This window comes from Beta vulgaris, chromosome 9 (genome assembly GCF_026745355.1).
Source record: "Beta vulgaris subsp. vulgaris cultivar EL10 chromosome 9, EL10.2, whole genome shotgun sequence".
Taxonomy (NCBI): domain Eukaryota; kingdom Viridiplantae; phylum Streptophyta; class Magnoliopsida; order Caryophyllales; family Amaranthaceae; genus Beta; species Beta vulgaris.
The window spans coordinates 25,721,861-25,749,167 of NC_079210.1; the positions used below are offsets into that span (position 1 = coordinate 25,721,861).

The window sequence follows — 27,307 nt, forward strand, 5'->3', positions numbered from 1 at the left end:
TTGTCTTAATTTATTGTTTTAGAGTAGCATAACCGTCCTGACGTTATTTCCGCTAACGTCTTTTAGTTAATCTAGAGTAGATATTGTTTAGTATCTTAGTAGTAGAAGGACGAGGTGTTACAATATTGCATAAGTCGAACTTAACCAGTAACGAGTGATATTTTTTCAATTAAATAGACTTCATCAGTCGATATTGCAACAAGTTGAATGATAAGACTTAACCAGCCGCAAAACCGCTCTGTTATAAATCAAGACTTAACCAATTTATTAGGACTTAACCAGTCCGATCAGCAAGCAAAAAGTTAGTCGAAAAGTTAGTTGGACCATTAAAAAAGACAATATTGCAATTGACAAAAAAGATGATATATTCATTGATGAGAAAATTTAAGTTCGATTACATGAGCTAAACCGACTTGATCGGTGGTACATGGCAAAAGAAAAGAATAGAAAAATAAGCCTAAGAGCTAGGAGGGAGGGAGGTCACAGCCTCAGCAGCTTGGGAGGCCTCGGCCCCATCCTCTTCTTCACCATCACATTCCTCGCCCTTCTCAAGGGAAATCTGAGCCCGAATTTTGGCCGCCTCAGCTTCATAGACTTCCTGGTACCTGGACTAGGCGTACGTCATTCCAGGGGCACGACTCGGCCAAAACGCCCTTCAGCCATTCAAGGGTCTCGTCCTCACCCATTTTATGGAACACATGGCTGACCTCTGCGTTATAATCATCGCAGGATTAAGTGGTTTGCCAATTTTCTGCTCGCCGTCACCAACTTGGCCTCGACATCGGCCTTGGCAATTTCGGCCCCATCCTTTTCCATGATGAGGTCCGCCTTTTTCTTCGCCCATTCAGCCTGCTGGTCGACTTTGATGTCCTCCTGACCCCTGCCGATGGCACTCATAGCATTGTCCAACTTTGACTCAGCAATCATTTTCGGCCTTGCTCAATTTGGAGAAGTGCTTCTTGGATTTCTCCCTCAGCTTCTTCAACCTCCTCGTATAAGGCCACTCGGTTTTCCGCAACATTGGACATGCGGATGGAGAACTATCAAAATAAAGAAATAAAAGTTAGAACCAAGGCAAAACGGGGAAAAAGAAGTAGATTCAGACAACAAACTTACGTCGAGCCAGGAGCGGTAGAGTTCATTTGTCCCGGTCTTGCCGAGAGTCTGGTTGATGTGCTCCCGGTTGGTGTCCTTGCAGATGATCCTTATGGCTTCATTCAGCCTTTTATTCCAAGCATTTCAACTCGGTGAGAGGAACGAGAACTGCCTCGGCCACCTGGTTTCCCACCACCCGGTCGGGGGTAGGATATCGAAGACTGAGGACAGAAGTCTAATGAAGCCAAAGGTCGGTCTCCCCAGATTTAGAGCCAACCCAAGGGTTGTTAACTTCGACTGAAACATCAGTCTTAGCCTTCTTCGCCGATTCCCTCTCGGTCGGGCCTTAACCAAGGCCTTCTCAGTCTGAGCCACCTTTTCTTCGACGTGTTCTTTGCGCTTCTTCGACTTAGGCTTGGCTGGATTCTGAAATAAGAAAAGTCAACCAAAGTCGGGCAAGTCAGATAAAAAAAAACCAATATTGAGCCGGTCGGTAAAAATTACCTTGGGAGCAGCAGGCTTTTTCATTGCCTTAAAACTCAACCGGGCCCTGATCCGAGCCGTTTTCAAAGTTGTAGATGTTAGACGTTCGGCCATTTTTAGATCGATACCTTTCAAGTAAGCAAGCGAAGGCTCTACAAAGTGAAAAAGAGTTAGAAAAATAATAATATATCAATAACAATCAACATAAGTAAATATGTAAACGGGACCCCCTCGACCAAATTACCCCTGGGAAAGGTAGGGCTTAGTTCCATTGTGGCCAGGATGTGTTTGTTCTTCCAAAGCCGACAATTGGGAAACCAATTGCCGACTACGAAGATCTCCCCCCCCCCCCTCGCGTTCATTATCTTGGACTCTAGCTGCATGTAGCAGGAAACTACCACTTCTTCATTGTCCAGCCCAAGGACTCGGAAGTTGAGCTCATGATTCGGCTCGGCTGTTGGTGGGACGATCGGAACCCCCCTCCCCCATTCTCCACTGAAGTAGATGAAGGCAAACCCTCTCCGAAACCCTCTCTGGGAAGAGAGCAGGTCTAGTACGGTCCGGTAGCCTCTGCGAACCTGAAAGCACCACTAACCCGGCATGTGCTCGTCGGCCATCATTTCGACAAGTTTGTACATATGATGCCGCAACGACACAGTCGGTCTGACTCCTATTATTTCGCATATAGGTTGCACATCCAAGATGCCTCCCCAGGAGTTAGGCGATAACTGGCCCAGGGATAGGTTGTAGGCATTTAGGAGATCTTTAAGAAAAAAAGTAAGGGAGAACCGGAGGCCCATCTCCATTCTTTTATAGTAAGCGGCAGTGCATCCAGGAGACGGAGTCAGAATGTTGTGAAAAGCCTCCAGTCGGACCAGATGATAGGGTTCCTTTATATGGAACCTCGCTGCTTGGCCTTGAGGATCGTCTATCAACATCTTTATTAAAGACGGAAGAGGGAAATTGGAGCCTGGACCTCCCTTCGAATCCAAGGGCCTGTTCTCCCCAACTTATTTTCAGTTCAGTTCAGTTCAATTCAATTCAATTCAGATCAGTTCAGTTCAATTCAGTTCAGTTCAGATCAGTTCAGTTCAGTTCAGCTCTTGACAATACTTTTACTCTCAAATATCACTATTCATTTCAGTTCAGTTCAATTCAATTCAGTGCAGTTCAGTTCAGTTCAGTTCAATTCAGTTCAGTTCAGTTCAGTTCAATTCAGTTCAGTTCAGTTCAGCTGTTTTATGCCGAAGAGAACAGGCCCCAAGTCTGGGTACTCCAGTCAGCCTGTTGTGGATGCCTCGCCTTTCTCCCCTAGCATAGTTATCCTAACTACACCATGAGCCAAATAACGGTCTAAGAAACTCGTCGCAGAATGATAGGCCAAGGACACCTCCCAGGGATAGGGAACAACGCCCTCGGCCTCTTTCACTTGCGATGGAGAACTCGGGAGAGAGACCATGTGGGATACAACCGAGGGATCATGACAACTTATTGAAGTTGAGACTAACACAACCGAGGGAGATGAAGCTGGGGGGTCATTAGCCCCTCATCCGAGTGGCGTCCTATCCACTCGGCCAAGGAAGATCCCTCTCCTTTTCCAAGTCACTTCCATACTTAGTAAAAAATGACTAAGTATCGAAGGGCACCCACTCGGACACCATGGGGCTCATTAGCCCCTCATTTGAGTGGCGTCCTACCCACTCGGCCATGGAGATCCTTCTCCTTTGCCAAGTCGCTTCCATACTTAGTAAAAAATGACTAAGTATCAAAAGGCATCCACTCGGACAGCATGGGGCTCATTAACCCCTCATCCGAGTGGTATCCTACCCACTCGGCCAAGGGAAATTCCTCTCCTTGGCTGATCCGCTTCCATACTTAGCTAAAATTGACTAAGTATCAAAAGGCACCCAATCGGATGACATGGGGTTCATTAGCCCATCATCATAGTAGCGTCCTACCCAGTCGGCCAAGGGAGATCCCTCTCCTTTGCCGAGCCGCTTCTGTACTTAGTAAAAAATGACTAAGTATCAAAAGGCACCCACTCGGATAGCATGGGGCTTATTAGCCTCTCATCCGAGTGGCGTCCTACCCACTCGGTCAAGGGACATCCCTCTCCTTTGTCGAGCCGCATCCATACTTAGTCAAAAATAACTAAGTGTCAAAAGGAACTCACTCGAACAACATGGGGCTCATTACCCTCTCGTCCAAGTGGTGTCCTACCCACTCGGCCAAGGTAGATTCCTCCCCCTTTGCCGAGCCGATCATCTACCTAGTCCGAAAATGGCTAAGTACAAGTTAACTAATCCCAGTCACCCGGTCGGCACCCTCCTATCCTTCAGAGAGTCACTCGGCCAGCAGTCAAGAGCGTCACTCGGTCTGCACCTCTTCTTCATGCGAAGAGCGACCTGGTTGGTGCCTCTTCTTCATGTCATGAGAGATTCGTTCGGTGCCATCAATAACCCGATCGATGCCCCTTCTCCATGCAAAGAGTGACCCGTTCGGCGCCTCTTCTTTGTGCCATGAGAGATCCGTTCGGTGCCATCAGTCACTAGGTCGTCACCTCTTCCCCAAGAAAAGAGCAACCTAGTCGGCGCCTCTTCTCCAGGCCATGAGAGACCCGGTCGGTCTCTTCGCCAAGGCTTCGAGTTTAAAGGGCTCAGGCCAACTAATGTTCCGCCACGGATGGAGGACACTCGGTTGGACCTCCATGATCCCTCACCCCTAGTTGGGGGCTAATTGTTTGGGCTCAATTGGTTAACAGCCAAATTAGGGATGAAAAGCCTCCTGGGGCCCACAACAGGTGGCAACAGTGGATCCCACCAACAAGTTGACCTAATCAAGAGTTTGGAGATCCATTAAAGGGTTGAGATGGTCAATTGCCTGAAAAGGCAATCTAGCCATTGACCTCAGAAAGGCCTACTCAACCGATGCTCCCCGGCTGGAGATCCTCAACTCTATAAATACCAATTGCTTCATGAATAAAAAGGTATTGAATTCTCACCTAACAAACCAAAGCATCTCTCTCTAGACTTTCTCTCACTACCTCGATCATCAACTGACTTGAGCATCAGAGGGGGATCCCAGAACAACCCACGGGGTAATCTAACCTTGTTGCAGGTTTTCGATGAACGGATAATGATCTCAGGTCAACGCTCTTGGGGCCTACTCCTACTCAGCACACATTAGCATCCTTAATTTCTAGACAGAAACATCTTGGCTCACTTGTTGACAAACTACGTGTTGATTTTTTGAACCCAGTGTGATGTGGGTTCGAGTCTGAAAGATAGCATTTTCTCATTTTGTTTTTGTTTTATGTTCATTTTAAGTTTTTTAATCTCGTTTTCCTTTTGTTTCTTTTTTTTTTTTAATGTCTTGCATTCCTCTACCTATTACATTTTAAATTATTTTCTTCTAATTTTGTATTTTGCAAATAGGGATGTATCTTGTATAGTTGTATACTCCCTCTGCTTTTTTTTTATTATTATTTGGTACATTGTTGGTGCGCGATTTTCAAGACATTATATACCCGTAATATCTCTTATTTCGTTTAAGTAAAAATTATAAAAATTTGATATTATGAATCTACACATCGAGACGAATATAACAAGACCATACATGATTATATTTTTACTTATAAAAAAATCAAAATAATCGGTCAAAGTTAGTGGTTCAAATTCCAAAACAACAATGTACCAAATAAAAAAAAGCAGAGAGAGTATAATGAATATCTTTCAAAATGTTCGTTCGATAGTCTTTTTATATATATGTATATATCAATGCTTAAATTAGTTATAACTAATTGCTAGTTATATTGAAAATTATTCTCTCCGTTCCGAATTAGTTTGAACTCCTTGTTGTTTAGTCCTAAATTGTTTTAACACTTTTATTTTTGAAATTATCCATCTTTATGATATTGGTTTTCAAATACCCCTTTGGTACACATAATTGATATTAATTTTTAAAAAATGTAATCCAATTGGTTAAATCTAGTTATCAGTAGTAATTTGGAATTAAGATAAATATATTAGAATATTTTAATTAATCTAATTTAATTTTTTAATGATTTCGAACCCACGCAGTTCAATTTTATGATTCGCCACTGCTTCCTTACCACCCCTCCCACCCTACCCCACCCCATCCCCTCCCTTCCCCTCCCCTTCCCCTCCCACCCACGAAATTATCTCCCCCTCAAAAGCACCATAATGCTCCTTCCTTAAATTGAATAACCAACCCCCTCATCATTCAAAATCACTAAAATTCGTCAAAATAAACAACCCCCTCATCATCTAGATCGAGAGAAGGCGACGAAAAATTGAGAGATGTAGATTTTTAAGATGTTAAATCATGTTGAAGATTGGAAATGAGAAGAGGAGGAAAAAGAAGATGGCAAGGGTGGAAGAGGGAGTGGCAGAGAGAGGAGTAAGAAGGAAGGAGAGAGAAAGAGGAGGAAGGAAACCTAAATCCAGTAAGGAGGAAGGATGCAGGAGAGGGAAAGACATAGTGAAGGGAGGAGTGAGAAAGAGGTGGAGGAGGAAGAAGAAAAAGGTTGTGGCGAAAAAAGAGAAAACAAAACGGGTTTTACCTGCTGTAGCATGTCATTAACCTGTTGGGAATAATTTCGGTAAAAATGATGCATAGTTGGGACCGCTCAAAAATAATCCTTATTTGGGACTGAATATGACAGAACTTCCATAGTTGGGATTGTTCCTATCAATTTTTTCTATTTCTTTTGTTCAGAGTGTGGCTTAGAGCTAAAGAACCACTTTCAATTTGAGGGTGTAAACCTAATTTATGTGAAACTAGTTCTTTTAGTGAAACGAATCTGATCACATTTGTAATTTAGGTGTGTAAAATCTCAATTAACTTTTTAAAGCCCTTAAACTTCAGCAAGTACTGAACGTTGGAATGTATAACAGTCGAGGTTGACCTAAATAATCACGGTGGTATGTGAATAGTAACATATCACAAGGGTATTTTGGTGTAATTTCGGAAAAGAGTAGACATTTTAGGAACTTCCCATAAAAATAGGGGAGTATTTTGATTTGGGTAGTAACTTTCTTTTTTTATCATTAAAAAGTAGAAAACCACAATTGTAATATGCACTATTTACATATCACCATAATTATATTATATGGTACTTTTTCATATCAATATTATGGTCGTTAGCCACTTTTAAGCTTTTTCGTTTCTTGATGCAAAATTTGTTCAAGAGTAGCCTTTTTTGTGACTCTACACCTTGATACACATTCAACCCTTTAAAAAGGAGGATGCCCTAAATTTCAATATGGTGGAATTGTGGAAGTCTTTGGTTCCCTCAAATTATTGATGGCGTCCAATTCCCCTCTGCCTCCATGACACCCGTGTCCTCCTTGCAAGCTCACTCTACCGGTGTGACTGTGCTCATCGCCAGCACAATCGTGCAGCCCTCGGTGGCTGCTCGTCCATTGCTGCAACCCACTGCTGGCGCACCGATTGGCTTCTCGCAAGCCTCCAGCCGTGCGGACTCCTTGGTCTTCTGTTAGAGTCCCACGCCACGCAGGCTCTTCGACGTAAACGTCGCCTATTGGTGCAGCCCACTCGGGCAATTTTGTGTCCTATGCATTGCCCGCATCTTCGTCGCCACAGCCATCCTTTGGGGTTCCACCCTCGCTGACCATCCGGGATTGCTGCCGCAACACCACATGCCCGCCGGTTATGGTGGGCCGCCAGGTTTCTTTACTCGTCAACCTAATCTTGCATCGCTCTCCTCAACGTTGGTAACATCTACTTCTAATGCTAAAAATATTGTTACTACTGTTCTCGCTCCGGACTATTGAAGATCATTTACCTTGGTGCACTCGATTCGAATCGTTTTTAGTATCTCATGCTTTGTTAGGCATGCTTGATGGTTCTATTACAATGCTGCGGTTTATGTTCTTGATCATCTTAATCGGGAATCCATGAATCCTGAATACTATCATTGGTTACGTATTGATCAAACTATTAGATCCTGGTTATTTGCTCCTTTGTCTGAAGATATACTCGTTGAGGTCCATCATGTCAAGTTCTCTATTTTGATTTGGAATGGACTTCAATCCCGATTTATGAAAGTTGGTTTTAGCCCGTTCTTTGGAACTTAAATGTATGTTGCGACATGTTTCTAAGACTGAAACACAATCCATGGACACCTATTTACTGACATAAACTTATTGTTGATTCTCTTGTTGCGGTTAGTGCTCCTATTTCATCTTGTGATTTGATTCAACATACCATTATGGGGCTTGGGAAGACTATGATTCTCTCATAACTAGTATTATTCATTTCTTTGGCAATTTGAGTTTTGATGATGTTCGGGAAAAGTTACTGATTCAAGAACAGATTATTAAAGATCGTCATGCTCCGAAACAAGGTTTTGCTTCTCATCAAGCGTTCCTTGCTCGCGTTAGGTCGTCATGCTCGATATCTTATCATTGCACTATTGTACATTTATTATATATATGAATACAAGCACCCTCATTAGGGTAAAGATGTATCATTATCTTCACAGATAATGCTTAACCTTTCAACTCGTAAAGAAAACGACTCTTACGTTGCTAAGAATTAAGCATAAGTCCATTCAATATTTTCAAACTAACATCAACATCGAATTGCTAATAAATTCATGAACTAGAGCAGAACAAATAACTATAATCAGAATCACTAAGCAAATGTTTTCTTTCAAGAATTCTATTGAATTGAAATATCTACGAACTAGGTTTTCAATTCATTCATAAATAAAAAGTTAGTACCAATGGAGCATGAACAATATGGTGTTTTCATTTCTAATCCCCCAAAGCTAATAAAGTAAAACAAAAGAAAAAGAAAATTGAAAATAAATTTTATTTCAATGTTAGCATGAGCCATTTTTCTTCATTGCCTTGAGAATTATTAAATTTAATACATCTAATTTATAAATATGTTTAAATTTAAGAAAAAAAATATATATTTTTTAAAACAGCCAAATGGTCCAACTGATCCAGTGGACCGGAAAACAGACTGAAACCATATTGGAATAGTCTCGGTCCACAGAATTTCTCCACCAGCCTAACCGGACTGGTGCTGGACCGGCCCCCCCCCCCCCCCCCCCCCGCCCACATTAGTAGTCGACTATAATAGTTGTTTAGCATTAACAAGTTTTTTTTATAGAATAGAAATCAAATATGCTTAACTAATCAAATTTAATATTTCATCTTTCCCACATTACCCTTTACACTTATTAAGGCGTTGAATATGTTGATGTAATAGGAGATTATTATATAATTTGAGTGAGTGCTGGCTTTTTGGGTCACGCTTGAAATGTAGAAAGATCAAAATAATAGTGGCCTAATTTAAAACTGGAAAGGTAAAACCTAATGTAAGGATTAGGATAGATGAAAACGAAATATAAAACATTTATAGTGTAACGTGCGTGAGACGAAGAAAATCCTATTTTAAAATTGTTAGTAACTTCAATGGCATTCTACTTAGGAGATTCTAGACCAGAGACTAAAAGAAGATTTACCGGTCCAGTCTAGTTCCAGTTCGATCCGATCCCGATCCAAAGTTGCACACCTATAAGTGCGGGAGACACCGTAGTGTTTTTTTTTTCTTCTTCTACAACCACGAGGATTAGCAGCCCGCATAGTGTTTTTTTCTTCTTCTGCAAGCACGAGGATTAGGAGATGATCTTGGAGAAGGGGTGCAACCGGTTACTAATCAAAGATTCTGCAATTTGGGTTGAAGTGGAAGGGATTGCGAGCTAGTATGGGAGAGCTTTATAGAAGATCCTAAAGAGTTGTCGGGAGAGTTGCAAATTAAATCTTAGCCAGCCCTTACTACTTGAGGTATAGTATGTGAGAGAATGGACAGGACTTGAAAATGGGTAAATTCAAATTCGATGGAAATTTAGTCCACTGCTTAAATAGCATCTTTGTAAGTTCATCACAAACAAGAAACAATGCCGACTCAATGGAATGACAAGAAAGACCAAATTCATGGCACAAAACTCCAAAGGAAAGAGATGAGTCATATGAAAGATAAGGAACACGTTTTGTAGGACAATAACACAAGGAGCGAAGGAACTAACTTAGCTAGATAGAACTATGTATCATATTTAAAAGAAAGATTATCACGCTAAAAATTCTGCTATACATTCCAACTATGTCAGAAAAGCAAGGTCACGACTATACCTGGTTATTGAACGGGATAGTTCAATGGCTAAAGGATTAGGATCAAATTTATAGGACTTTTATTGGATAGGACCATTGTTGAACAGGGCTATTATTGGGCCAACAAAAAAAACCCAATAATTTTGAGAAATATAATAGATTTTTTAAATAATATTATATACACGAATTTGTATTCATTTATACTCACTTGACTCTCTTTGTTCCTTGTTTTTCTTGCCCATTTACCACCAGTCCGCTACCCGTTTGGCCCGACCCGCTATCGGCCCTCTATGATATGACCTTAAGACCCGACCCGCACCGACCCAACCCACACAATAATGGAGCATGTTCTTTTCGGCATAAAACAGCTGAACTGAATTGAAATGAACCGAAATAAATAATGATATGTGAGAGTAAAAATATTGTCCAGAACTGAATTGAACTGAAAGTAAGTTGGAGAGAACAGGCCACAAGTCTTCACGGGGGCCAATTCATATGGCCACATATCATTATAGGAATAGATCAGTAACCCTTGGAATGCGAAAGCTCTAATTTGTAAGTCATACATGCTAATTGATTGGCAAAGAGAAAAAGTTACCTCGTATTCACAAGTAGCAACAAATTCATCGACAAGAGACCGGAAAATGATAGAAAGGTATATCATCCCACAATAAGTCCACTATTATTACAAAGTACAAGTGAATGTCCTAACTTAAAAGTATCACAAGAATATAACAAAGCTAATGTCCTCGGCACACCTTCCAGCAGCTCAAAGGTCATTAATTACAGCCCTAGAAAAGAAATAACAGTGTCAAATAAATGGGAAATGGATGTCAAATTAACAGCTGAACAGTCCCCATCAAAATTGAAATAAGAGGGATGGTAATTCACTCTTTTCCACTAATTTAGAGCAAAATTCATATGCTCTTATAAAAAGAAATAGGAAAGAATATAGGTAAGATGGTGGGTCTACAGGATATAATCAGAAACCTAAGCCTAAAAAGACATGAATCAAAAGGAAAGCTGGATGATTGAGTAGAAAATTCCTCTGAAGTACAATGGGACATTAGAATGCAACACGAGTTTATCTGGGTGGGCATCATAGTGATAGACAGGTTCAATAGAGAGGCAGAAAGATGGAAAGAGTGCAGTTCATAGACATCTTACATAGCACGTCAAACATGGAAGGATGGCCTAGAGATGATACTACATCATTCAATCAGACACCTACGGCAGCAACAAAATAACAGAATGAAAAACAGAGACAAACAGACTCACTTTAAGATGACTGTTGAAATTATCACTTTACCAAAACAGCAAGCCTATGCACCTGGACCATCTCAAATAGATTGGATAAATTAGAAATTCATTCAATCATTATCACGTAGTATAGTACCGTAACTACAACAGAATGTTTCAAGTTCCATCTAGGTTAAACCAAACCAAACATATAGGAAACTGTAATACATCATTGTTGGTTCTGACTTCTGAGTAAGCCACAACTAACACTTCAAGCATGACAGATCCACTTCATTATGGGAACAAATGACACAAAGATTTACGAGAACACATTAATCAACCATATCTAGCATCAATTGCAAGTAAGAACTTCAAATCAATAAGATCATCCGACAAACTCATTACTAAAAAGCCATGACAAATATTGTAATACATCTTCCATTACTGCAATCAGGATTGGAGGACATCATACAGATGAGAATATGATGCAGAATAGAGGAATCAAAATGATGACTAAGCTCTCTAAGCCATACTAGCCATATAATGCTCTGCACCTTATTTGAACTTCTAATATATCAGCAGTTGCAGTGTAATAAGGCGATTGTCTCAAGACTCCCATAACATCCTCTGAGCATAATCACACATCATCATTGCAAACTGATAAAACACGGATACTTGGTCAGCTCACTCAATGATTTTGTATCTAGTTAGTAATAATAACATGAATACTATATGTAAGCATGACAAACCCTCAAGGCTTTGCATCAAATGAAAGATGAAGACTATCTAAAATCCATGAAATTATAGGAATATTGATTATTGACACAACATAATTTGCTTATTTAGATTTTTTACAAGCCTGAGGATAACGAACAGTACATGCAGATATGAAATACTACTGATCCAAGGAACCTGTGGAAAACTGGGTTGTATTGCTCATCTAAGTAGTGAAGAAGGAACACGAGAAGATAGAATAGAGAAGTCAACAAGAAAGAGTCCTTTCAAGTATTCTTTTTTTCCAATCCAAAGTGATCGAGAAGAATTGCTTCAAGATGCAAATTACTTGACTTTGAACACTATAGCAATCAAATAAATAACATATAAATGTGCTTTATTGACCAAACTTCTACCAATTCTCTAATAAACCTATATCCTTCACGGCTATGTCACCCTAACATATAATCTCAGATAATTGTGTTGACACTACAACATGGGTGTGAAATCCATACCCAGGAAATCAATTTTCAATGTCTTATACCAGATTGGTAGGGACAGATTGAGAGATTATGGCACTATCTTGAATAAGATTGGAACTGAACGAGATAGTGTATTGGCTCAAATGGAGAGGTCATCCTAAAAAAATGTGTAAAGCCTTAAACTGCACAGTATATTTCATGAATACTGTTTTGCAACATGTCAGAAATTTGAGCCATGAGCATGTCACACTGGGATATGTACTTAACACAAACCTGTTAATACTTGATACATAATTAACCTCAAAGAGCTGCCACAATTTTCAAGCAACCCACTGTCTGTTTGAAGTCTCAACTGGATTTAAATTCTAATCTTTGAAAATTTTCTAGATAATGCGTTGTAAGCTCACATTACATTACACTACTCTGATACAAATATCCAAGAACACATTCTTCGCAGAAAGGTTTCGCGATGGAAGTTGCAAGAATTAGAAATACAGCACATAAAGATAACATAGAGAGACAGCCACAACCGTGGCCTTCTACCAAAAAAAAATATCTCAATTACAAACTAAATGACTACCAAACGCAAAATTACATTTTTGTGCTATTAAAATTCAAAACTCGGTTAAAGGCTAAAGAACAGCATCTTTATGCAAAAATGTCTTGCAGATGAAACCATATGCAAAAGGGTATTTTTGAAACATATGTTAATAGAGGATTAACTCCGCCTGTATGTGGCATTCAATGCCGGTCTGAAGCCCGTATAAAGGAGGAGAGTTGGCGGCCAACATAATAACTAAATCACGTTTCTTGATATGAATCAACAATGGAATATTGTGGGGGCGTCCCCTTCTCAGCGACGAGCTACACCTCTTAAGCCCGGGTGTAGTGCAAAATATGCAAGGGTTGCTAGGTCATCTCCCGAAAGCGGTTTGCCAACCCTACACCTGGAGGTGGTGTCAAATAAGTGAGGGTGCGCTGCACTTCTTAGGCCCACGAGTAGTGGAAAATATGCAAGGATTGCTAGGTCATCGCCCGAAAGCGACACACTAACTGGGATGGTGTTAAATTTCCTAGGTTTCATGGTAAGGATAAGGGTAGAGCGTTTTGAGACTTGGAACACTGGGTCTTTGACAAGGAAATCAGTACAATTAGTAAAGGTTATGAGGAGAATTAACATATTGTGTTTGTAGGAAACCAAGTGGGTTGGAAACAAGGCAAGAGAAATAGCCCCATGGGGTTATAAGCTTTGGTACTCAGGAAAAGCTAAGGGTAGGAATAGGGTCGATATCCTTGTTGACCAAGAATATATTGCAGATGTAGTGGAGGTGTCTCTAAACAGTGATCGAATTATGAGCATTAAGCTTGCAATAGGGGATGAAGTTGTAAATATTATGAGTGCATATGCATCACAAGTAGGACTAGACCCTTCCATTAGACAAAATTTTGGGACAATATGGAGGAAGTCCTGCAACACGTCCCTAGAAGTGAGAAATTGATCATTGGTGAGGATCTCAACGAACATGTAGACTCGTGTCGCGATGGATTTGAAAGCATTTATGGTGGTTTTGGTTACAGGGATAGGAATAAAGCAAGAGATGATATTTTGGATTTGACATTGGCATATGACTTGGTTATCATGAACACTTGGTTCGAGTAAAGACACTCTCACCACGTGACCAATAGGAGTGGAGGTAATGCGAGTTAGATTGACTTCTTTTAGTAAGGAATGCTTTAAGAAAGTACTACATTAATTGTAAGGTGATCCCAAGTGAGAGTACATCAATCCAACATAGACTTTTGGTACTTAATTTTCGAGGTAGAAGTTATATAAAAAAGAGAAGACCACCAGTGGAGCCTAAGATCAAGTGGTGGAGACTTCAAGGGGAACACCAACTGAAATTCGTAGAAAAGATGGCAAATGAAGGTGAAAGTTGGTGATATGGATTTGGATATAGACTCGATGTGAACAAATGGAGCACACCATAAAGGAAGTGGTGAAAGAGGTCCTAGGACAATCTAAAGGAAGCATACCACCAAGTAAGGACACATCTTGGAGGAACGAAGATGTTAGATGTGTAACACTGAGAGCTACGGGAAGCAAAGAAGGTCGTAAGAGAAGCTACAGCAAAGGTGAATCAGGAAGATTGAATACCAAAGAAGGGGAAAAGGACATCTATAGACTTGCTCGAATAAGAGACACAAAGACGCGAGACATTAAAAGGATTAAGTGTGAAGGATGAAGGATGTCGACCAAAAAGTTTTGGTGGGAAATAAAGAAAAAAAAGGATAGATGGAGTATCTACTTTGATAACCTATTCAACGGAGATAAGGGCACGATATTGGAGATATAAGTATCCAAGAGTTTATGCAAAGAATTCTAAAGGGAGAAGTTAAAATGGCATTGAAAAACTGGGATTGAAGAGGGCAGTGGGGCCCGATGGCATATCTGTCGAGGTTTGGAGATGCTTTAGGAATTAAGGGGTTGAATGGCTAACAACTCTTTTCGACAAGATTTGGGAAGTAATAAGATGCCATTAGAGTGCAGGAGAAGTACTATCATCCCCTTGTACGGAAGTAATAAGATGCCATTAGAGGACAGTACTATCATCCCCTTGTACAAGAACAAGAGTGATGTTCAAGATTGTGCCAACTATCGAGGGGTCAAACTTATGAGCCATACTATGAAATTTTGGGAGAGTTATTGAGCAAAGGTTAAGGAGAAGTGTGAACATCTCGAAGAACCCGTTTGGATTTATGCTCGAGAAATCGACTATGGAGGTCATTCATCTTATAAGACAATTAATAAAGTAATATCGAGATAAGAAAAAGGATTCACATATGGTTTTCATTGACTTGGAGAAGGCGTAGATAATTCTTTGGTAGGCTTTAAGTAGGAAAGGAATTTCACTGAAATATATTAATATCATTACGGACATGTATGAAGGAGTTAACACGAGTATGGGAACTGGTGGTGGAAAGACCGAAGAGCTCCCCATTACGGATGGAGTACATCAAGGATGTCACTTTGCCCCTTTCTTTTTGCTATAGTTTTAGACAAATTGACGGGTCAATTCAAGAAGATATACCTTGGTGCATGATGTTTTCAAATGATATTGTGTTGATTGATGAAGCAAAAGGAGCGGAAAGTAAGTTGGAATACGAAGACGAACTTTGGAAACAAGACGGGATATTTGGAGTGTAAGTTTAGTGGGGTCTGAAACATAGAGGTAAGGGTGATTACCTTAGATGGGAAGATTGTCCAATGTTATGAATTCTTCCGATATTTAGGATCTATTATCCAAAAGGATGGAAAATTGGATGGCGATGTGGCTTATAAAATCAAAAGAGGTTGGTTGAAGTGGAAGAGTGCCACGAGGTTCCTATGTAATCTAGGCATGTGAAGGGAAAATTCTAATACACGACAATTAGACAGGCATTGTGGTGGCGATGCGTATGTTAGGTTAGATGTGTGGTCACATAAGAAAGGATCGATTGAGGAATGAGATTATTAGGAAGAAAGTAGGAGTTACATTGATTGAGTATAAGATAATGGAGAATCCTTTGAGATGGTTTGGACATATAAGACGACGACAAGGTAATGCCCTAAGAAAAATTGGACAAAGGTGATTGAGAATGATATGAGTCTACTTGGGATTGAGGGAAATATGGCATTGGAGCATTGGATACGGTAGAGTAGAAAGAGAATATATGTTGATGATTTGTTTTGACATTGGGGTGTTTGGCAATTAGAGTTTTAGAGCAAAAGTAGAGTTTTGGACCACTTTTAGAGTTTTGTCTAGTCAAAAACTCTAAAAGGAGTGTTAGGTAAAAGAGTGTTTTAAAGAGAGTTTTGGAATAAAAACTCTCAAAATGAAAAAGCTCCTAATAAGAGCTTTTCCTTTAGAGGATTAGGTAAAATAATGTTCACATACTACACATATGTATTAAATGTCTATAAATATCGCTTCAAACAAACAAATGACAATAAACTTTTAGCAATTAGTTAATTGTTACCAAACACATTTATAAAAAAAAGTTGTCAAATCACAAGTCAAATCTGCTGGAAAAAAAAGTTAAAAATCTAACAGCAAACTCTAAACTCTATTTGCCAAACAAGGCCTTTATATATCTTCCCTTTTGACCCCTCTTAGTTTCTTTCTTGCCTTTTCAAATCTTTTGCATTAACCATTCTTTACATATCCCCTTTCTTAAGGTTTTCTCTAACCTTTTCATTTGTTTTGTCAACAAAGTTGTTTTTTTCTCTCCTTGTCTTTTCTTGGCTCTCTTCTATATGATATTTTCAAATGTATTTATTTGATTTATCTATCCTTACATTTTTGGTTTTTTAACTTTTCCGGTTTTTCTTACCCCCTATGTTATTTTTATTTAATTTTTTTCTTCTTGTTTTACTTTTATTAATTTCATTTTGTCCCTCTTCCTTGTTTATTCATTTTAATTCCCTTGCCCTTTCCTTGTTTCATTGATCACGGTGACGATTTCCTATGACGATTCATGTTATCTGACCCCAAATCATTTTGGGACTAAGAGTTTGTTGTTGTTGTTGTAGGTAAATAGATGATTCTTCGAAATCAAAGAACTCTTTAAAGCCACTACAAGCCAACAACAGATAATAGCAAGCAGTTAAAAGAAGCTCATAACAGCATCAATAAGAAAACAAAAATTTTAACACCCTAGAGATAATAAGTGGGTTGAGCATGTAAAACAGCATGAGAATACAAGATAGCATGTGATACCAATAAAAAGGGATGCATTAGTGGTTCCTAATTCCTAAACAGCAGATAGGATATTATTTTCGCATTAAGCACACAGATCTCGAAGGAAATATAAGGGCAATAAAAGAATATAAGTAATCCATCGATAAAGTTATGTATCAACATCACTGCTTTTACAAAGAAACACCATCTAATCTACGAAAAAAAAGACAGTCTGGTTATTTTAGCTGGAAAAGAGAGCAGATTGAGGCATCCATCTTTGCTTCTGTCTCTTCATCTAGTCTTGATACAGCCTACAAAAGAAGGAAAAAGGAATTTTCTGGCTTTAGATTATGCTAAGAAGCAGGATGAAATAATTGCTGAGTGATGTTGAGAGGATAGCAAGAATGATGGTTTATAGAAGGCCTTCATTAACCGAAAAAATGGAAAGAATACAAGTCTGAAATTTGTTCGTTGATAAACACAACGGAAGCATTTGGGTCCTCTTTGAGAGCATACAAATGAAGCTAGAGTTCTACTATGATTTTTCATATGAAATCACTCGATACATGATGGTGAACACTGACTTACCAGAAAGTCCAAAGGAAGGAAAGGGCATCAAGGGGCTCTAGAATGTGGGCTAGATACCTAATTCAATAGAGAAGAAAACAGTTCATTAGGAAGCTTATGAGAAGGGGAATGATGCTTCAGAATTTTTGTTCAACAGAATAACCACACAAGACATGTCAATATCCTAACCCAAACCTATGCGCTTGGACGGTAGTATGAACTTACAAAAAGGAAAAAGTGAAAATTAAGCTAGAATCAAAAGGCTATTAATTACTTCAAACCAAAGCTTCTATCCAAAAAGGAACAAAACTTAAAACCAGCACTTGATATTAACCAGTCAGCGAAACAAAATTTCAGTGGGCAAAAAGAGAAAATATATTCCTTCACAATCATTTTAATAACAGATGTCAAGGATGACTGTTATTGCATTTACTGATATTTGGCATATTAGAAAACAAAAGAAATCAATCAAATTCACAAGGATTGAAAGGAAAGCCATAATATTGGTTAACAACTTCAAAAAATTTGACATATTTACAGAGGACATTTGTGATAACTTAAATTTCATTTGAAAGTAACAGTAGCATATGTCAAAATTTAAGTGAATAGGACTTGAAGTAAAAAATCATCATGATGGAAGAATTAACCTTTCTATAGCAAGACATTTGAGATTTCTCCTAGCCAAAAGTTAACGGGATACAAGTTCTTGCTCCAAAAACTCAATTCGAATTCTTATGAATACAGATAGAATGTCATCAATAAGCTCACACTTAAAGCCATAATAATTATATTACCCACTCTAGATTTCAGTAAAATAACTTTGTCACTGACATCTAGTAATACTAAAATTTTTGAACTTCCATCAAAGAATGCATCAGTATTTACAAAAAAGAAAAGCATTTTCCCCCGAACTTCAACAAACATCGCCCTTTGAATTCACTCATTTCACTCATTACTAACAAACAAATAAACGCTATGTTCACACCAATCACATAAAGCAGAGTCCTTAACTGATGCTTCTCAATTGTTAACGAGGCTTTTATTTATAACTGCGATATGCACATATCACAATAGTATTTTTGGAATACTGGGACAACAAAAACGTATATTGGGGAAATCCCAAAATACTTCCCCCAAAATTACCAAAAATGGCATTGTGACATTCACTGTTGGCATATCTGCGTCACACATAGAAATCAGGAGCTTTTCAAATGTTAACATCAACTAAAATCTAAGAGCAAATATATCACTGATTGGCATATTGCTGGCATTCATTTAAAGATCACACTACCATAAATGAATCACCGTAACCGCGAATCAAACCCTCGATTTGGAAGCCATTACTCAACTAATACATCCATGACCAGATTGAAGAATAAAAATTTAAACAATAAGCTATGTTCTGAACACAATCCGATAACTGATACAGAAACCAAAGGAATTCAATTGAACTTACCATCAGGAACCCAACCGCAGCTGGCAGGAGATAGTGAAAGCATGGAAGTCATCAACGCAGAAGCAGTTGCAGTATGAAACGGCTGCATCGTCTCCAGACAAACACTCAATTCAGCAGGACACCTACAAAAAAAAAACCCAATCCACCTACCTCTTAGAGCAGCCACCAGTTCATCTCCCAGATAAACACAAACAAAACATATCTCAAATCTTTGACTATATACTCAACAACTACCTAGATGGTATGACTGTATATAGTTAAGAGCAGTAAAGTAAATCAGCTGAATATTTTATTACTAAGACTGTATATTAGCAGCTTTTCGATTTCAAAAATGCCATTTAATTTACAAAATCTGTAATTTCTCGATTTTTCTCCCTCTTCTATTATGTCCTCCAGAGATAAACAATCTAGTTCTCGCAACATGAGCCTCAGAAATTTTGGGGAAAAAAAGGATAAAATCACTAAAAGTATGAACAGCAAAGTATTCAACTTCTATGACAGTATATTAGAAGCAATTAAATTACGAAAATGCCATTTGATTTACAAAGTTTGTAATTTGTCGATCTTTTCCATCTTTTATTATGTTTTCCAGAAACATCAATCTATTTCTAGCATATGAGCCTAAAAAATTTAGAAACTAAGAGTGTGTTTGGTTCATTTTTAGTAAAGGAAAGAACGGGAAGAGAAAGGAAGGGAAGGGAAAAGAAAAGAATGGAAGAAAAAGGAAAAAAATCTTAATTTCCCATGTTTGGTATAAATTTTCTCTTTCCTTCCAAATTCCCCCGCTTTTGGGAGGAAATGAAGGTGAGATTTTATTAAAGAGTATTTCCTTCCAATTCCTCCCATTTCCTTTCACTTAATTTTTTTTTAATGAACCAAACATTGGAAAATAATAAATTTCCTTCCACTTCCTTTCTTTTCCTTCCAAATTCCGTCTACCAAACAAACTGTAAAGGAAAAAATGAATAAAAGTATGATCAGTGAAGTAAACCGCTTGTATATTTAACTTCTATGATGGTATATTAGTAGCAATTTAAATACGAAAATGCCAATTTGATTTACAAAAATTATAATTTTTCGAATTTTCAAGTCTCTTCCATATATATCAATCTATATCTAGCAATATGAGCATCACAAAAATTCGAAAATGAAGGATAAAATGATTAAAAAATGAAGTAAAAAAAATATGTTGAATTGGAAAAATAGAGAAATACACACCTGAAGATGCGGTGAGATAGAGAATTATTCGTCGGAGCGCGAAATGAAGAGCGAGTAGATTTAGCACTGGAGGAGAATTTAGAGGCGGCGCTACGAACGGAAGTTGATCGGAAAATGGATCTTGCGGCGGCAATGGTGGCCATTTTCGTCTTCTCTGAGTATCTACTGTAGTCTGTACTCTGTAGTGGCTAGAATCTCAATTCACAATTTCTGAGCTTTTATTTTTCTCCAACAGTTCTACTTTTTTTCCAGGATTGGGGTACAGCTTAAACCCTAATTCCTTAGTTAATTAATTGCGGAAGGTCCCTTCACTTTGTTCTATGGTCACACGGGGCCATGGTTACTCACTTGGCACGGGCTATAATGCTATTGTGTCGTGTCCAACTCATATCAATATATTTATACAAGGAAAAATTGCCAAAAATAAGTTAACTTTTGGCCAGTATTCCCCAAATAAACTAACCTTTTGAAAATCCAGATATAATACAACCTTTGAATCATTTTTGCCAAATTCAGGTAATATTTTTGTTTTATTTCTTTAATTTTTTTTCTTCTTAATTCTCTCTTTATTCTTCTCTCATCTCTTTCAATCTCCCGCTTCCCTCTCCTCTGTCTTCCAACTTCTCTCATCACTCATCGATCATCCAACCACCGAGCCTCCACCCACCGGTTGGTCACCCTCCGAGCATCGAACTTCCACCGCCGCAGCGTCTCCTTTCTATCTCTCCCTCTTTCGAAAGTTGGTTGTGGTGGTTTTGTTATTTTGGTGGTTTCGTGCTGGTTACAGGTTTGTTTGGGGCGGTTTCAGGCATATGTATGGTGGTTTTGGGAGGGTGACAGTGGGGTTAGGGTTTGGATTGTGGTTTCGGGTTGTAATTTCCGGGTTTGGGGTGGGTGCAGTGTTTAAGATATCAAGGTGGGGGTTGGGTGGTTTTAGGCTGAGGGGGTTGGGTTGTTGTGGGATGAAGGTGGGAGTGGGAATGGTGGTTTTGGGGAGAGTGGTGGTGAGGTTGTATCGGTGGTGGGTTATGGGTTGGGGATGGTTTCGGGGTTTGAGTTTTGGGGTTGGGTGGTGGTTTCGGGATTCGATGGTGGTTTTGGGGTTTGGTTTGGGTTCGATGGTGGTTTTGCGGTTGGGCTGGGTTCGTCGGTGGTTTTGCGGCTTGGGCTGGGTTCGGTGGTGGTTTAGCGGTTTGAGTTGGGTTCGGTTTCTAATGACGATGGTGGAGGAGTTGGGTTTCGGTGTTTAATGGTGGTGGAGGGGCTGGGTTCGGTGTTTAATGGTGGTGGAGGGGCAGGGTTCGATGTTTTTCGGTGGTGGGGCTGTTGGGTTCGGTGATGGTGGGGCTGCTGGGTTCAGTGGTGGTGGGGCTGCTGGGTTCGGTGGTGGTGGGGCTGCTGGGTTCGGTGGTAGTGGGGCTAAGTTTGGTGGTGGTGGTTAGTGGTGAAATCGGATTTAATTTTAATTCATAATAATTATATATCATTGATCATAATTAACCTTGATTTATTATAATTTATTCTAATTAATCATCATTAACCTGTTACAACCTGTATCAATAGGTAAACTTAAATCAGAAGCCTAAATTTGGCAAAAATGATCCACCATGAACATTAAAGTGTTCTTCTACTAATTAATGCTTGCACATTGTTGTTGTATTGAAGAATGCGAATCAAGCAATGGAGTTCAAGGGTCAGATTTCGGAGGGCAACACCATAAAGGTTAGTGAAATTGTTAATCTTAGCCAAATAAACCCAAATTAGTTCACGAATTACTCCTAAATCCTCCTCTAAGTATTCTGATTTTACATTGAAGTTCAATTATACATTCAATTATTGCATAATTTTGTAACTAAAATATTCCCCTCTCTCTATACATATAACGAATAGGATTAATTTATGTTTTTAGGCCTTTTGTTGTTTCTCTTCAAAAAGGTATTATCTAATATGATATTTGTTTTTTGGGATAGATTGAACTTTATTTTCATAGATGAAACTTTATTTTTCAATTCTCTTCTGTTTATTTAATTTATTGGTTTCCTGTTGTTTTTTTTTTGGTAGAGGATTTTCGTAATTAATCAACTTTGCAAGGTATTATGTTTATCTTTTTCTTTTTTTGTTTCTTTTTGCAATGTGTTGTAATTGGATTTATAATAGAAGTCAAATTCTTTCCTGTACGATTGAAGTCGCAAATTCTGTTTGTTGGTAAGTTATACATAAGAGTTCCTTGTATTTTATCGAAGCATTCTGCTGATTAAGCATAATATATGGATGATAGTTCTAGAGTGTATCTTTCTAAAATTTAGTAATCGAGATCCCAAATAGACGAAGACAAAATTTGGGTATTATATATTGACAAGTTAAGATTGATTTTGGTGTCTTTTTCCTCTTCTTCTATTTTCTGTATTTCGGTTCTGGACTTTGTCCTCTTTCAACAGCAAAAAAGAAAGAATATAATGAACTAGAACATGTGCTTCACTAGATTACTAGAAATTGTGACAACTTCATCTAAACAGCTTCAAATCACGTGTAATAGTATAAACTAATTAGACAATTGGAAATTTTCACATATTTGTGGAGAATTTTTCTGGTGGTATCTATTATTGTTGCTGATCCAAAACTATATTAGCTCATGATAATATGGGAGGCTATAATGTCAGAAAGTATCGATCATATTTCATATTGTTTAATTAAATTGAGAATAAAATTGTTTCTCTACCTACAAGTGTTACATCATTTTAAAAAGTGGCATCAAATATCTTTAGCCCAATGTGATAATTGAATCGAGTCAAAATGTGTTGCTGAAAAAATTGATCCTAGAGAAATTCATTGAATTTGTATTTGCCGCAAGAAGCCTTGAGCTTACAAAATCATAAATGCATACGTTGAGCTCCGAAAGGATCACAACATGTTGCTGTTGAACCCTCCGGGTGAGCATTTTGTTTGGCTCACGTAGTTAAGTTTGGTCCCTGTTGCACAGAAACTAAAAGATCACATACCGTCTTCCCAGATTGGGATAGGAATTTTATACTTTAGAGATTGATAGTTTAAGGATTTTCAGTCTAAACTTTATCGCTAATGCCTTCAACTATAGGGGTCCCCATATAGCTTAGTTTATCTTGACTGCCTCACAATATAGCTCTTGTGTCCTAAGTTTATCTATGCCAACCATCAAGCTGATTTAACAACTCCAACATTTTACAGGCATATTGTCTTTCAAAGAGAGTATATCCATCATAGACCACATTGCTCTTCATGATAACTAAAAAGTAATACTAAAATCGAAACTACAATCAAGTCAGTCACAACGTAATCAAGAACTAACAATACCTTGATCCTATCGTCACTACTAAAACCATCAAGCTGATTTAACAACTCCAACATTTTACAGGCATATTGTCTTTCAATCCTGATTGCAATCGGCAGTGTTCATATTACATCTAACATTCAGATCAAGCAGTGCATCTACCTGGTATCATAATTCTTCTTTCTCAGTGATAGTAATTTATCTGCTGAATTAGAAGAGGCACAAATCAACTATATTAATGCGGTTGATCATTCAGAGAATGAATTGAAACTTGCTGAAGAAGAGTTATACAAAATCCCTGATCATCTAAAAGCTAGTATGTGGGCTGCTTTTCTCAGTTCTTTGAATTGTGGCTAAGAACATCTTTGCTGGCTCTCCTTAGGCATTATAGTAAAGCACTAAAAGTACTTCCTCTTATTGCAATAGTTATGTTGTTTATATAGTCGCCACAGCTTGTACTTTAAGGCATCCAGTCTCATATACCTCTTGGTATTTATCTTTCTCACTAATCTTCTCTTTTTTGTAAGATGTTCACACTTATCGTTTAGGAGAATTGGAATAAAAGTGGGCTCAATCATGTCATGTTCTATGTTACTTTGTTGTGGCCTTTTTTTTTTTGCCTGCTGCACCTGCATTGACAGTATGACAGGTCATGACAAGAATATAGATATGGTCATGTGGAATTTGTACCTAGCACTTGACCTTGCAATCATAGTTCTCGCCACAATGAACCACAAGAGAATTTTGGAGATAGGCGGAAAAAAGAGGCCTAGGAGAGTTTAATCCACTTAGTTTAAGGAAGCTTATTATTTTTGCAACAATATAGAAGTGATTCTCCTCGCTCTCTCTCTCTCTTCTCAGAAGCTCATATTTAGGGACTAGCTTCTAAGCAGTAGTGGTGTTTTTGTATAGATCTAATACATTTTTAAGTGATTACATGCCACATGACCATAGCGTCACTACAAAAACCAACAAGCTGATTTAGCAAGTCACTGACAACTTACAACATGTAGTGGTATGAGATATCATCAGTTTATAGCTCAAAAGGAAAAAAGAAAGTCACTTGAAGTTAGAAATGTTGGATATCTTTTTTCATCTTCTTTCTCATCTTAATTATTTAACATAAACTTCTCAAAGATGCAACAACTTTAATATTTGGAATATATGTAGAAGTTGATAAATGGAAGTTGGCACATGATATTGGCTAAAAGGAACATCATCTTTAGAACAATGTGTTATTGGAAGATAATTAAGCGGAAAAATTTAGAAATTGTCTTTCTAAATATTACAGTGTATTGGAACAGTGGGTTCTCTAAAATTCACAATAAATTGTCTTTCTAAACTTTTACAATATTGTCTTTCTAAATTTTAGGATCAAACCCTTATACTACACAATTTCTAAATTTTTTTTATTATACATGGATTACATGAACTAAAACTCTCTAGGGAGAACGTCACGTGGCACAATGTCATGGTCTTAAAAAGGGTGAATCGAATTTACAGGCATATTGTCTTGCTTGGTTTCAAGAATGAAAAGGTTTCTTGATTTTCATTATTTGGAATGTGACTTTATTTACTTTTGTGTTCATGGATTTTTTAGAAGTCATTAGGGTTGGTGATTATAAGAATATTGTAATGAGTGCGACTTTTTGAATACAGGAACTTTGGGTGAATATTAATCACACTAGAAATCAACACACTTTTGGTTCATCAAAAGGTATTTCATTTCCTTCAATTAATATATTGTTTTGGCTTGCTATCAAGAAGTAATGTCAAAGAAATTCAAAACATAGTATTGCAAGTATGTCATCCCACTCAACTTGCTAGAATATTAAGAACTATGTTTGCCCAAATTTAAGTTTTGTTTGATACCTAATTAGTTTTTGTTCTTTGGTAATGCCCTAGATTATTACACAAAAAAACAAATTTGTCATTATGTAGAAAAATCATGATTAGATGACTCAATTGTTGATTGAATGAAAAACAATAGTTGTCATTGCGTACAAAAATGATGATTGATTAATTAACTGTATTATTTCATAATATCCCATATCATTTGACAATTTCACTATGAATAATCCCACAAAACTATTCACGATAAGTTACACGACTCTTTTAACCACTATCATCAACTGGTATAGTTTACCGCCACCAATGTACAAACAACACTATAAGTAGAGACGAAAATAATATGTAGCAACCATAAAGCTGAGAACCATAGAAGACGGTCCGACAACCAAAATAAACAGCCAAAAATCAAAAGAATTGGTAATTTCCACTAAGCATGCAACCCAATTAGCTATATTTAAATTGAAGGAGTGCTACCAATTTGAAATAACTGATCGATTTCAACCTAGAGAGTGTTCGCCATGAGAGGAAAAAACGTCGTATAGAAGACATTGAACGAGTAAAGGAAGAAATGAATTTCGAGACCTTAAAGCAAAACTATATGGATCTATGCTGGGAAAACAAAGCCTTAGTTGAAGAGTTACGCAAGGCCAAGGACCTATTGGACTATAAATCTGATGCAACTTCCCAAAAACTATAAAAAAACTCCAGCTTCATGAGGAATGACTTTCATTTTCCTTTGGTTCGAGGTCCAATTTTAGAGTTAGAACACAATTATCTTTCTTTAGTTTACGTGGTTCAATTTTTTTTAGATATCTCATTAACTTATGTATGTTAGCCTATTTAATGAAACAAATGCAAGTTTTATATCAAAATAACTAAACTTTTGTTAAAAAGAGACTTGGTGTATTTCTAACTGACTGGCATCAATGAAAAGGAAATCAAGTATGGATACAAAAAAGATCAAGCTAGCAAGACACAATAGACTACTACGACGCTTCATTCTCCTACAAAGAAAAAATAGAGCCACAAATCTTAGCCTGAGCCACAATATAACGACAAATTAAGACCAAAGCATCTACCAATCAGGTGGACAAATGCACCTATGCCCTCAAGATTGATTGAGGTTTAAAGAGCACACCAACCTACAACATTAACAGGTTGGTCAATCATGTACTAAAATTAATGATATATAACAAAAATGGAATATACCACATAATAACTAAGTTAAATTAAAAATACATTTGTAGGGGAGACAAGTAAAGCAATCAATAGTGAGATCGGTTCAAGTATGCCAACAAGACGACGTAAAAGAACTTACAATAGAGAAGCCACATATTCTTCAAGAAGTCGAGTCAATTCTCAAGCACCATCAGATGAAACTATAATGTCTACTAATGAAACACAATTTGACAGACCCAGTCATACCTCAACGACCTTAACTAGAGGTACCTTTATTATATTTTAGATGCAATATTAAATTTACTTAAACATGTACTAACTAACTCACTGGTTATTAAAAATGTAAAACTGTTATGTAAAAACAGTGGATGGTAACACCCAAAAACCAACTACAGAACAAGGTGAAACATCAACAACACATATTGCTTCAAAGTAAGTCCGAACGTCCTAATTTACCATTGGTAATGACAAAAAAATTTGAAAAATAACATTTTAACCCAAGTTAAGTTCACCCATGTTTTTCTTTTCTACTTCTTAAAAGGAAAGCACACAACACCATGGAACTTTGGTGGCCCAAACAAATTCTGCCTAGATTGCGGTGCAAGGGTTTGGATAGAGGAACGAGTAAAAAGAGAGAAGGCCAAAGACCATCCGAAGTACAATATATGCTGCCAAAAAGGAAAAGTCAAACTGTCGCTGCTTAAAGAACCACCCCAGTACTGAAAGTCGCTCCTTGATCTTAACAATGGACATCAACAAAATTCAAGGATTGCATTAGAGCATACAACTCTATATTTGCATTCACATCAATGGGAGGCACGAGTGGAAAAAAC

At 37.9% G+C, this 27,307-nt stretch overlaps 1 protein-coding gene and 1 long non-coding RNA gene across 3 annotated transcripts; both read right to left on the reverse strand.

Annotated features, from left to right (window-relative positions):
* Positions 1–365: 365 nt before the first annotated feature.
* On the reverse strand, positions 366–9,665 carry LOC125493093 (uncharacterized). Its single transcript, XR_007269487.2, has 4 exons — positions 9,098–9,665; positions 1,600–1,730; positions 1,117–1,521; positions 366–1,040 (listed from the first exon to the last, which is right to left on the reverse strand). It is a non-coding gene; the product is annotated as an uncharacterized LOC125493093 (long non-coding RNA).
* Positions 9,666–10,316: 651 nt separating this feature from the next.
* On the reverse strand, positions 10,317–20,437 carry LOC104883283 (protein NUCLEAR FUSION DEFECTIVE 6, mitochondrial). 2 transcript variants are annotated; one of them, XM_019247335.3, is made up of 3 exons: positions 20,138–20,436; positions 18,920–19,041; positions 10,317–10,534 (listed from the first exon to the last, which is right to left on the reverse strand). In XM_019247335.3, exons 1-3 carry the CDS (start codon positions 20,278–20,280, stop codon positions 10,527–10,529), a joined length of 273 nt encoding a protein of 90 aa, XP_019102880.1. In that variant the 5' UTR covers positions 20,281–20,436; the 3' UTR covers positions 10,317–10,526. The 2 variants fall into 2 exon arrangements, with proteins under 2 accessions (XP_019102880.1, XP_019102879.1); XM_019247334.3 differs by lacking the exon at positions 10,317–10,534 and adding an exon at positions 17,015–17,207 and having other exon boundaries at positions 20,138–20,437.
* Between the last annotated feature and the right edge of the window lie 6,870 nt (positions 20,438–27,307).

Excerpts from the sequence above, each read along its gene's own strand:
- LOC104883283 (XM_019247334.3), bottom strand. The coding sequence starts at position 20,280 with ATGGCCACCATTGCCGCCGCAAGATCCATTTTCCGATCAACTTCCGTT. Across the intron at positions 19,042-20,137 it reads CTATCTCACCGCATCTTCAG|GTGTCCTGCTGAATTGAGTG; the intron begins GTGTGTATTTCT and ends TTTTTTTTGTAG. Across the intron at positions 17,208-18,919 it reads CTGCGGTTGGGTTCCTGATG|GCTGTATCAAGACTAGATGA; the intron begins GTAAGTTCAATT and ends CTTCTTTTGTAG.